The sequence below is a fragment of the Sinocyclocheilus grahami genome, unplaced genomic scaffold (assembly GCF_001515645.1).
Source record: "Sinocyclocheilus grahami isolate Dianchi unplaced genomic scaffold, SAMN03320097.WGS_v1.1 scaffold97.1, whole genome shotgun sequence".
In the NCBI taxonomy this organism is placed as follows: domain Eukaryota; kingdom Metazoa; phylum Chordata; class Actinopteri; order Cypriniformes; family Cyprinidae; genus Sinocyclocheilus; species Sinocyclocheilus grahami.
This window is the reverse complement of record NW_015505276.1, coordinates 885,371-897,647: the sequence shown is the minus strand read 5'-3', so window position 1 is coordinate 897,647 and position 12,277 is coordinate 885,371. Positions and strand designations below refer to the sequence as shown.

At 43.3% G+C, this 12,277-nt stretch overlaps 1 protein-coding gene across 1 annotated transcript in view; it reads left to right on the top strand.

Annotated features, from left to right (window-relative positions):
* Window positions 1-7,152: 7,152 nt before the first annotated feature.
* LOC107587938 (noelin-2) overlaps window positions 7,153-12,277 on the top strand; it is an 81,022-nt gene continuing 75,897 nt past the window's right edge. Inside the window, exon 1 of the mRNA XM_016275905.1 lies at window positions 7,153-8,084. Within this exon, the coding sequence (XP_016131391.1) occupies window positions 8,028-8,084 (57 nt within the window). The 5' untranslated portion in view covers window positions 7,153-8,027. The remainder of the gene's footprint in view (window positions 8,085-12,277) is intronic.

Here is a 12,277-nt window from a genome sequence, read left to right as displayed (position 1 = left end):
CATGCTCTTCCAGCCTAGGGTGAAGCCATTATGTAGATTAACAACAATGTGAAAGAAATATAATGCACTTCTCCTGCAATCTGCGACTACCTTTGAACTTATTCTTCTGTATCTTGCAACCAACGTTAATATTTTCTTAATATTCAGTGTTTATAAATTAACAAGTCAAGTCAAGTCACCTTTATTTATATAGCGCTTTTAACAATACAGTTTGTGTCAACGCAACTGAACAGCATTAATTAGGAAAATAGTGTCAATAATGCAAAATGACAATAGTAAACACTAATTTTTCAGTTAAAGACAGTTCATCATTGAATTCAGTGATGTCAACATCCAGCTCAGTTTAAATAATATCTTTGCAATCATGTCAACGATATCGCTGGAAATGAAGTGTACTATGAAATACTTCTTTCTCAAGAGGTGAAATTAAATGTAATTGATCAAACTGCCAGCAGCCACTGAAAATTTGGGATGGCCAATCAGACGTCAGAGGTATCACAATTCAAAGTGTGAGCAAATTGGTCTTTTAACCCTTGTGCGACCTTTTGGACATTGTTGTCCTTTTCAGTTTTTGTTTTTTTGATCATTTTGTCTGTGTTATTGCCAACTGCATACATTTTGGCAGAGGTGTGTATTTTTATTGGAATTTTACTATTTCACTTCCATTTCCTTTAATAAATCTGTTTTGCACTAGGTACAAAAAATTGTTCCTCTCAGTACATTAAGGACAAAAATGTCAACTTGTCATCTTGGCTTGTTGTGATATAGAACCAGCCAAATCAAGCTGCTCTTTAAACTGAATGTTTTGAGGTATCTTGAAAGAGATGTCTGAGATTATAATTCTTTAAAAATCCTACAATGTGATTTTCTGGATTTTTTTTTCTCATTTTGTCTCTCATAGTTGAGGTATACCTATGATGAAAATTACAGGCCTCTCTCATCTTTTTAAGTGGGAGAACTTGCACAATTGGTGGCTGACTAAATACTTTTTTTCCCCACTGTATAGTCAGGAACAACTGATTTGATGTTGTCACACTTGGCATACCATTCCATGCTGTGGTGCTAGCAACATTACAATCAGGGTTCAAACTCCAGGGAACATATTGGCTAAATGTATGCTTTAAATATAATCAATGACTGCATATAACCTCACCTGACTTATTTCAGCACAGGCTTTTTGTGTGATGCAGTCAAATGTTTGTCACAATGCAGATCTGACTAAAACAACCTCAGTGCAAATGATGAACAGTCTGCAGGAAGGAATAAAGCACTCCAGGGTGAGTCGTGAACAGTGTAAGATGAGCTGTTCTGCAACTATCAATCATCACAAACACAGTTTGTGTCTGCATGAAATGAACTTTAGGTTCACTAAACACTGAAGAGCAGCATGTTTCAGTGTTTCCCAAAACATTGTATGGCCAAAAAAAAAACTTATTTTGTTTTTCCACAGATGAAAGATGAAGATGAGTTAATGATTTTTGGGTGAACGATCCCTTTAATGGACAAAATAATATAATAATAAGTTTCTTGATACACTTCTCTTTTTTTCTTCTCTGCTCCGTTTTTATCCAGGAACGCATATTAACTCCTAATTATCCCATGAACTGAGCAAACTTGTATTGATTAGAAGTTTTAAAATAGTTGAAAACCAATTTCAGTTGACAGCAGACTGCCTAATCAAAGCCTAAATTAAATCAGTTCATCATATAAAGCGACCGTATCTCTTCACAAGACTTGAATTAAACCACTCAATTCATATGGATTTGGTTTACAATGCCTTTAGAAAATTTTTGGAGCTTTAAAGTTTTGATTACCTAGCCCTTCAATGGAGAACTAGAAAGGTTTCATGAAAAATGTCACACTTTGTGTTTTGAAGATTAACCAAAGTCTTACGGGTTTGGAACGACATGAGGGTAAGTGAGGGTGAACTATCCCTTTCAGCATATTATTTTACCTACCATCTTGTTTCTCGTCGCCTGTAGTAAAAAGTGGCACAGTTTACCCCACTCTCCCCTGCCTTTTTTGCATCCTGATTCTGTAACACCCTTAAGTGTTCCATTCCTCCCGGACTCTGCAGAGAACAGCTGACAGTGAGAGCAGAGGAATTCCTCCATCAGAGTGCAGCGCTGTCAGCCAGCAGGGGAAGTGCATCATAATGGCTGTTTAATTACTCCCCCTTTATCTCTGGGGTATAAGAAATGCAGGAAAAGGGGGAAATTCGGCTTCTTTCCAGGCTGATGCCGTGCGTTTCGGGGCAGGTTTGCGGTTTGCGCCGATGGGTTTTGAAGCGATTGTTCCATAGCAGAGCTGTAATTAAACCATCAGTGACAGTTTTGAGTATTTAACTTCATAATGAGCCCAAGTGCGTGGAGTTCAGTGCTCTGCGGCTAAGCTCCTGTAATCGCTACTATCTGCTTAATTATGTAAAACCATTCTTTTATCCCCCAGCCCCTTTCTCTCTGCGTCTGCTCATACCCATAGACTCATGGAAAAACATACCCGATTTCGACTAACCTCTAAGGACGAGGCTTCACTTCCAGGCAAAGCTGAGACAGGAAGCCAGGAAATTTCTGTTGTTTACCCCTTGTGCCTGTGAATCAGGTCCTGCGACGCCAGAGAGGGAGTGATGTCATAATCTGGAGAGTCTGTTAATGGCTCTTCGGCCCTTGGTTTACAAATGCCGTTGCTATGCCAACTCTAATATCCCTTTACAGAATCAGTTGTCATATTTGCATGAACAATTCCCTTAAAAAAGAAAGAAAAGCATGTAATTTCACAGCACAATGCCCTTTATGACCATACATCTTCAGATGGCTATTACTGTTACCCCACGTTTGAGAAACAAGGGGCGCGATCGCCGCCATCGTAACTTTGACAAGGAGGGCGACCGTCTAAAGACCTCCAACAGCAGCACACATTAAAACGACATTCTCTGGGTTGTTGAAAACACAGGAAGCCCATTCTGAAATTAAAATTAATGGGGAAAAAACATGAAATGTCTTCTGTTTCAATGGAGCAGAAAAAAAACAACAGGGAGAATTGCCGACAGCAAATAACTGCAGGTTTCGGTTGGCAGAGAAAACTGGGAGTTATGCATTTTCTCGAATCCCATTATGCTTCTTTCTGCATCCAATTAGACACAAATACGGGCTATCGAGCGCGGCCCAACAAATGTCTCATCTCTAGACTGAATATGTGCCTGTGGTGTTCAGAAATCATGGCTCTAGATTGAAGCGCTGTGATTGTAATGATGAACGGAACAATCTGGTGGAGTCCAGAGTCTTTCCTTAAACAATCAATCAGTGAGCAGCAGTGAACTCACAACAAGCCTTATCTAAGTGCAGATATGTGTTGTTTACTCATCTGAGTTCATGGCCATACAAACAACGCATCGCAATACTTCTCTATGAACTTTGTTTGCCCTTGCCCCAGTTGCCTTGGTTACGAGCAGGTACTAAATGTGCAACCGCCCAAGTGAAGGTGTGAAGCGCCATGTTTGGTTCTGTCTTCCGCTGGGCGACGAGCAATCTGCCTCTCACACCTTCTCCTACTGGGACCGTAATGGACATTGCTATGGCAACAAACCACTCCTCATCCCTCTTGCCCCATAGGAGGGCAATGGCTGAACGACGTGACCAGGGCTTTTTATGCCCCAAAGAAGCATCTCCATCAGCCGGTGCTGTGGCTTGCAGATGGGACTGAGGAATGACCAGTCGTCTCAATATCAGCTATAGTGACGCTGCAAGGGAAATAACTGTGAGCTGTGCTGGATTGATGCTGCATTCCCATCAGAGTTGGATGTTTGAAAATCCTACTTGATATCACCGGCTTCTGATCTTATAGCTTTCTGTTTTCTGATGCTGGGAAGATGATGTATAAAGAAACAATGCATTTGTTTTGTAAGTGCACCGCTGCCAACAGAGAGAGAAGGTTATTTAGCATGCTTTAGAAACCTTTAAAAAAAAAGCTGCTTTCACATGAGGACTACACAGCAGCTCAGACATCTTTCAGACTCCAGTGCGTCTTTCTACCATATCAGGATGGGACCAAAATCAATGCACAGAAATTTTGAAATGAACAGGTATAGATCTATTCCTGTTTCCACTGTTCACTCCTCCCTTTAAAACCACTACATTGCCCTCTGAAGGCTGCCTGCTGTTGGATAACTAGTTCCCAGAATAAGCATTTTCCACTTCATGTGGGTCATTTGGAAAATAATTAAGCTTTTGGCTTTCAAGGGTTGCTATTTTGCTGTTAGGAACAATAACTACTCAATACAGACTTCTCTGAAGCTTCCTCCTGAATATGTGCAAAATCACACACACACACACAGATTTGTTTTTGTGAAAAGTGGGGACATCCCATAGGCGTAATTGTTTTTATACTGTACAGACCGTATATTCTATTGCCCTACACCAACCCTACCCCTAAACCTACCCCTTACAGGAGACTTTGTGCTATTTCAGATTTTCAATACACTCCATTCTGTGTGATTTATAAGCGTTTTGAAAAGTGGGGACATGGGGTAATGTCCTGAAAAGTCACCATCTCCTTGTAATACCTATGTCATATCCTTGTCATTATACAAATGTATGTCCTCATTTGTCACAAAAACGCGCACACAAATACACACACACTAACACACACACTAACACACACTAAACTCTAGACATTGTGTCCTGCAGCCTTCAGTATACATAAAGACTATCTGCCACAGTTAAGGAGACAGAGAGAGATAGTGGGGACTATATATAAAATATAGATGCTTTAGCTCAATGTCCTCTTCATAGTGTGCAGCCAAGTGTGCAAAAACAGAGAGAGAGAGAGAGAGAGAGAACTCCTGATTTGGCTGTGTCTGTAAAATAAAGTCGCTTTTGTCATGCATATTTAACGACGCAGATGGATTTAGCAATCTCATTTGTGTTATGTGATATGCATCAATGAAAACTGACACTGAAAACCAAGAAAAAGCAGCTTCTTAAATAATATGCACTTATATCACTACTCAACAAAAGTTAAGAAACTCCAATCTCTGAATTGCAGTTTCTCCAAACTGGCATTTCCTATTACAACACTAAATATTAAATGTCAAAGATTTATCGTAAAGGCCTGCGACCTTCACATGAACCTTGATTGCTTTTAAACAAGAGCAATCAACAAGTATAGGCCTACTATGGCCATTATATATTTGCTCATATTTCTTCATAATTCATAAATAATGCACTGGGAGTGGCAGGCATTTGCACTGGAGTTTGATGCAGGAGTGTGCGTTCTGGCGTCTTTGTTTATTAATGCACATTCATATTGCTTGCGGGCAAAAACTATAATCCCCCCCATCAAACCCAGGACGATCAGAGCCCTACCACACACTCCACAAACATCCAGAGGTTCTGCTTCTCCTCCTGTCTCTCAACATTTTTTATTCTTATTTACTGATATGTATTTTTCCCACAGAGGGACGCTTCGTCTTACTGTGAAGAAACATTAACAGCACTGCAGTGTGTAACATTGATGCAACTGATATAAAAAAAATACATCGTACAGTATGGTAAAGATGCTGTTAGTTCTGCACCCTATTCAACACCACTAAACATAAATGCAGTAGTCATGTGTGTATATATATATTTATATTTCCTGAAGAAGGAATTAATTATGATTGCATGTGCAAAACTCACCAGTTTACCAGTATGTCATGCTAAAATATCATAATGGTATTGATACGTTGATGTTTTAATGTTATTACATTTATAACACCATAACATTTTACAAAGTTTTTAATGCCATGCATGGACCCCCAAATATGATGATCTCATTGTAATGGATCTCTTTCATAATACATAGTCAAGTCAAGTCACCTTTATTTATATAGCGCTTTTAACAATACAGATTGTGTCAAAGCAACTGAACAGCATTAATTAGGAAAATAGTGTGTCAATAATGAAAAATGACAATAGTAAACACTAATTTTTCAGTTAAAGACAGTTCATCATTGAATTCAGTGATGTCAACATCCAGCTCAGTTTAAATAATATCTGTGCAATCATGTCAACGATATCGCTGGAAATGATGTATATAGGCAGATATTTGTTTTCATATACGTGACCCTGGACCACAAAACCAGTCATAAGGGTATTTTTTTTAAAATTGAGATGTATACATTTTTATTTAAATCAGCTTTCCATTGATGTATGGTTTGTTAGGATAGGACAATATTTGGCTGAGATACAACTATTTGAAAATCTGGAATCTGAGGGTGCTAAAAAATCTAAATATTGAGAAAATCACCTTTAAATTTGTCCAAATGAAGTTCTTAGCAATGCATATTACTAATCAAAAATTAAGTTTTGATATATTTACAGTAGGAAATTTACTAAATATCTTCATGGAACATGATCTTTACTTAATATCCGAATGATTTTTGGCATAAAAGAAAAATTTATAATTTTGACCCATACAATGTATTTTTGGCTATTGCTACAAATATAACCGTGCTACTGATGACTGCTTTTGTGCTCCAGGGTCACATATAAAGACACATATACAAATAAAAACTAAAGTAAAAATGTTTTATAATGCTGAATTTTCAGAAAAAGAACAGTTGTACTGTTTAATATTTTTGTGGAAACTTTTTTTTCAAGATTCTTTGATTAGTTAAAAAGAACAGCATTTATTTGAAATATAAATCTATATAAATAATTATAAATCTTTAAACTGACACTTTTGATCAATTTAATGCATCCTTGCTGAATAAAAGTAGTTTTTTTTTTATTTGTGTGAAACATCATCTTGAAATTAATCTCATGATTTCCAAGACTTTAGGGAAAAAAATTACATGAAAGCACCTCATGTAATTTTTTATATTATTATTATTTATTCTTATTTGTGTACAGTATTTTCCATTCATGGCCCCCAGCACTCGTCCCTGAACCTTACTTTGAAAACCTTAGCTCTACAAGGCTTCACTGATCAATCTAATACACAATCTTAATTGAAAGTGCTTTTTTCATAAAAATTATCAACTATTTTTGAATATTGTCCATTTCCCATGGCTACACTGTATGCTCATCTGGGAAACCTACATTTCTTAAATATTGCAGCAGTCTGTCCACAGCCTCCACAACTAAACAAAACAACCTCTCGAATTAATATGTCTGTTTATTTATTTGTTAAGTAGCCCTGTAATAACTGGGATAATGTGCAGTAATCTGGTCATTATCACAAAATAACCCCCTTCAGGGTGATACAAGACACCTCTTGATCAGCCCGTCGGAGTTCTTTTGCAATAATGACCGGCTGACTACGTAGATTATCCCTTATTTAGAGGCGCCACTGTCAGCAACTCTCTTTCACATGCAAAAGCGCCGCTAATACGCTGCTCAAAGTCTAATCCAATCATCAAACCGCCCGTATCCTAATGTCACAGCTCTCCTGGGGATATGCATGCCATTTCATCTCATCTCAAAAATCCATTGTTTGTGCAACAGACTGGGGCTGTCAATACAAAGCCTCCTCTTTCACCCTCACACACACACACACACACACACACACACACACTGGAGCGGCTGGGCTGCATCTCTTGCAGGGCATCTCTTTGATTCCGCTCCCAGAGCGTCAATGTGTGCTGCTCCTAGCGTCAGAGCATCGCAAGCACATTAGTCACCTTCCAACCTCTGCAACTCGAGCTCAGGCAGTCGATCCCACTTCAAAAAGCCTGCTGAGAAGGGAACGGCTCGCCTTCACTTCCCGTGCCCGTTTACAACGCTGACCTCTTGGTGGCGGTCACAAGCGAAAGATAGGAGACTAATCATAAAACACAAGGCGGCTCGTTGTGCCGTGGCACAGTCGGGGTAATCTGCCTCCGTGAGCGGAATAAACCCCAGCGAGTGCCGCCTGTGATGTGGATCGTCGCGCTTGCTCGACAGAACATTGACAGAATCCTGCGCGGAGCTTAAGGAAGGCAGGCGAGCTCTGAAAACGAAAGTGTCCTGGTGCTGGTGGTGGTCGGGTACGCTGTCATTTCGAGAGGAATGCATCTCTTCAGTGCCATGTTCCTGCTGCTGATGTTATCTACTATACCCTGCGAGGTAAGATGCCTTCGTAGCATGCGAAATACTGCTCACCATCACAACCTGTGCTGTAAATACGCATTGTTGCGAGATGCACAGTGGCTTCTTTGATTATCAGTTTCTAAACAAGTGCTGAGCACTCTAATTAGCTCATTGGAGGTTAGTGGTTGAATCACTGTTGAGTTGTTTGAATAAATCACAGACGCAGGGAAGATTTTCTAAGAATCTGGGAACTCGATTAAGAGGACGACTGCTGAAAAGTTTCGCGATGAATCACAGTCCTCAACCCCGAACGTTTCATCACAACCGGACTTGTGTTTGTTGGAGCACTGTTCGTATTGTCACAGAAGCACTTGTAAGAGCTCTTTTAGTTTATTCGCCTCGAGTGTGAGATTTCCTCACGCTGGCTGATTAGAGCTGAAGTGACAGATGTTAATTGAAGTGAAGGACGGCGCATTACCTGACCTAGAAATATTCAGGCAAAATCAGACATGCGATAATTTCACACGGCTACTTGAGTGACATTTTCATAGACTCGGCAAAAATACTCTTCTATTAATCGTTGTCTTTTAGGTGTCAGCTGTTAATTATCAATCGCCAATTTGAACTATTTGAACGGTGTAAAGTACGCGTTTACTTAGGATTCACGCAATGAAAAACTATGGCCAGATTGGTCAGGACCATGGACAGCGCTCAACCAATGGCGTTTATGTTGGCTGAAGTCGCCTCGGACATTTCCGCAGTTTTCAGTGAATTATTACCCGTGCCACAACTTTATAAAAGCTGGCTTAACTAGCATTGCAGTTGGTCAATATTCAGTTTGCGTTTTTATGCTGCAATAAATAGTAGGAGAGGCTGGAGGGTGTCGTAACACGGCGTGAGTTGTAACACCATCAATTTAACCAATTGGGAATGTGCTACAGAGTGACATCACTAACATACTAACATGTTGTAGGTTACATCTACAGTATGTTTTAAAATATAAAGGTTTGGATGTAAGATAACAGGTAAAGTAAGATTTTTATTATAATTTGTAGCAGAATGATGCAAATGGCTGTTAAATTACAGAACTGGTGTCATCTGACTGAGCAGATGGGGACAATTGTACAGTAAAAAAAAAAAGTCCATTGTTCTACTGCATTTGTCACACTTGTGAGACAGCTACTGCATAAGGTCTATTATGATGTTAGAGACACAAGCCTTTGTTTTGATTTGATTTGATTTGCTATTTTGTATTAGGCCTTACATGTTTACCATTTTTGAATTAGATTAGGTGGTGAGATGAATGGGTTAGAGGTTAGGAATTAATTAATCTGAACAAGTAAATTCGATTACCGCAATACATTCATGCACCAAATTTATAATGTCCATATTTTCTGTTGATACAATCAGCTATTTAGGTAGGAACAGCAGTACTCTTTGACACTAATTTACACAGATTATTATTTTCTAAATTTCTGAAATACCTTGATTTGTAGCAGAATTAATATAATTATGCCAAAGTTATAAAAAAATACTGTTACAGACAATGTGTTTGTAACGCCCCTGTGGACTGTTTATTGTGGTTTCTTCCCATTTTGTTGGTTTAGCCCATACTAATCATTAGTTAATTACCCTCATTGTGCTCACCTGTCTGCCACTAATTATCCACCCTATATTAGTTCCTGTCTGTCTGAGCTTTAGGTGTTGGTTATTGTGAATGTTACCCACATTTGTGTGTGTGTGTGTGTGTCTCACCTACTTGAATCTGCCTTGTTGTGGCTACATTAAAAGTAATTATTGGAATCCTTGTCATCCTCGTCCTCCTGCCTGCCTCCACACACCGTGTCGTGACAGAATAACCGACCATAAGTAAAGTATAGCGGCGTCTTTCCCCTCGTTTGTTTTTCCAGTTTTTGTCAGTTTTTATTTTCGGGTTAAGGATTACCCCGCCTTCCAAATCCTCCTGCTGGAGCAGGGGGAACGCTCTCTTGAGGACCACACGAACGACTTTCTGTCCCTGGCTCACCTCACGCACTACCCGGACAACGGCCTCTGTTCATTCTATCAAGCTGGACTTAACGCCACCACATGAGCACAGTTGTCCGGGGATGGTCCTCGAGAGAGCCTCGCTGCCTTCATCGAGTGGGTGCTAGTGTCCTGCAAGTTCCATCTGACCGTGGACATTGCTGACAATAACACCAGCCCCTCTCAGTACCCTGAGCCCAGCCCACCATCTCCCCGTGGTACGGAGCATAAGCCTGAGCCCACCGATGACGGAGAGCCATTTCCCGCCGCGATCCACGAGCCGGAGCGAAGCCCCGCGGCTGAGAAGAGGATTGCCTCGGATATTGAGCCCAACACGTCAGACCAAGTGCGAGAGCCGGCGACAGTGCCCATGGAGGAGCAAGCCGTAGATGAGGAGAGTGCGGAGGGGAGCTCTGACTCCTGCATCATGGCTGCGGGTGAGCGGACTATGGAGGGAATTCAGTGTCAAAACGAGGAGGAGAGACCTCGGAATCTTCAGTTTAGCCCACGGAGGGCTCCGAATCCTCAGTTTAGCCCTGGAAGGGCTCCCGATCCCCTGGCGAGCCAAGGAATGGCTTCCGATCCCCAGTTCCGCCCAGGAAGGGCTCCTGATTTCTCATTAAGCCCAGGAAGGGCTCCTGATCCCCAGTTCCGCCCAGGAAGGGCTCCTGATCCCCAGTTCCGCCCAGGAAGGGCTCCTGATCCCCAGTTCCGCCCAGGAAGGGCTCCTGATCCCCAGTTCCGCCCAGGAAGGGCTCCTGATCCCCAGTTCCGCCCAGGAAGGGCTCCTGATCCCCAGTTCCGCCCAGGAAGGGCTCCTGATCCCCAGTTCCGCCCAGGAAGGGCTCCTGATCCCCAGTTCCGCCCAGGAAGGGCTCCTGATCCCCAGTTCCGCCCAGGAAGGGCTCCTGATCCCCAGTTCCGCCCAGGAAGGGCTCCTGATTTCTCATTAAGCCCAGCAAGGGCTCCTGATCCCCAGTTCGGCCCAGGAAGGGCTCCTGATGTCTCGGTTAGCCCGGGAAGGGCTTCTGATTTCTCATTAAGCCCAGGAAGGGCTCCTGATCCCCAGTTCCGCCCAGGAAGGGCTTCAGCCCAAGAGCTTTCTCCCGGAAGGGCCTGATCCCCAGTTCCGCCCAGGAAGGGCTTCAGCCCAAGAGCTCTCTCCAGTGCCCGCTCCTCGAAAATGACCACCCTCCCACCCGCTCCAGCCTCCTCCACCGCTGTCGTCTGGCAGCCCCTCTGCTCGCCCTCAGCCCACCATCATTGCGGTGCGAGCCCCGTGGGACTGCCATCCTCTAGCGTCGCCAGGGTTGGAGTCTCCCTCACCTCTGCCTCCAGCCTCCGAGGCCTGGACTCCGCCTCGGCCCGTAGACCCAGTGGCTCCACCTCGGCTCCTAGCTCTCTCGCCTCCACCGTCACCCATCGATCCATCAGCTCCAGTTCCATCTGACCGTGGACATTGCTGACAATAACACCAGCCCCTCTCAGTACCCTGAGCCCAGCCCACCATCTCCCCGTGGTACGGAGCATAAGCCTGAGCCCACCGATGACGGAGAGCCATTTCCCGCCGCGATCCACGAGCCGGAGCGAAGCCCCGCGGCTGAGAAGAGGATTGCCTCGGATATTGAGCCCAACACGTCAGACCAAGTGCGAGAGCCGGCGACAGTGCCCATGGAGGAGCAAGCCGTAGATGAGGAGAGTGCGGAGGGGAGCTCTGACTCCTGCATCATGGCTGCGGGTGAGCGGACTATGGAGGGAATTCAGTGTCAAAACGAGGAGGAGAGACCTCGGAATCTTCAGTTTAGCCCACGGAGGGCTCCGAATCCTCAGTTTAGCCCTGGAAGGGCTCCCGATCCCCTGGCGAGCCAAGGAATGGCTTCCGATCCCCAGTTCCGCCCAGGAAGGGCTCCTGATTTCTCATTAAGCCCAGCAAGGGCTCCTGATCCCCAGTTCGGCCCAGGAAGGGCTCCTGATGTCTCGGTTAGCCCGGGAAGGGCTTCTGATTTGCCCAGGAACCCAGGAAGGGCTCCTGATCCCCAGTTCCGCCCAGGAAGGGCTTCAGCCCAAGAGCTCTCTCCAGTGCCCAAAATGACCAAATGACCGCCCTCCCACCCGCTCCAGCCTCCTCCACCGCTGGCAGCCCCTCTACTCACCCTCAGCCCACCATCATTGCGGTGCGAGCCCCGTGGGACTGCCATCCTCCA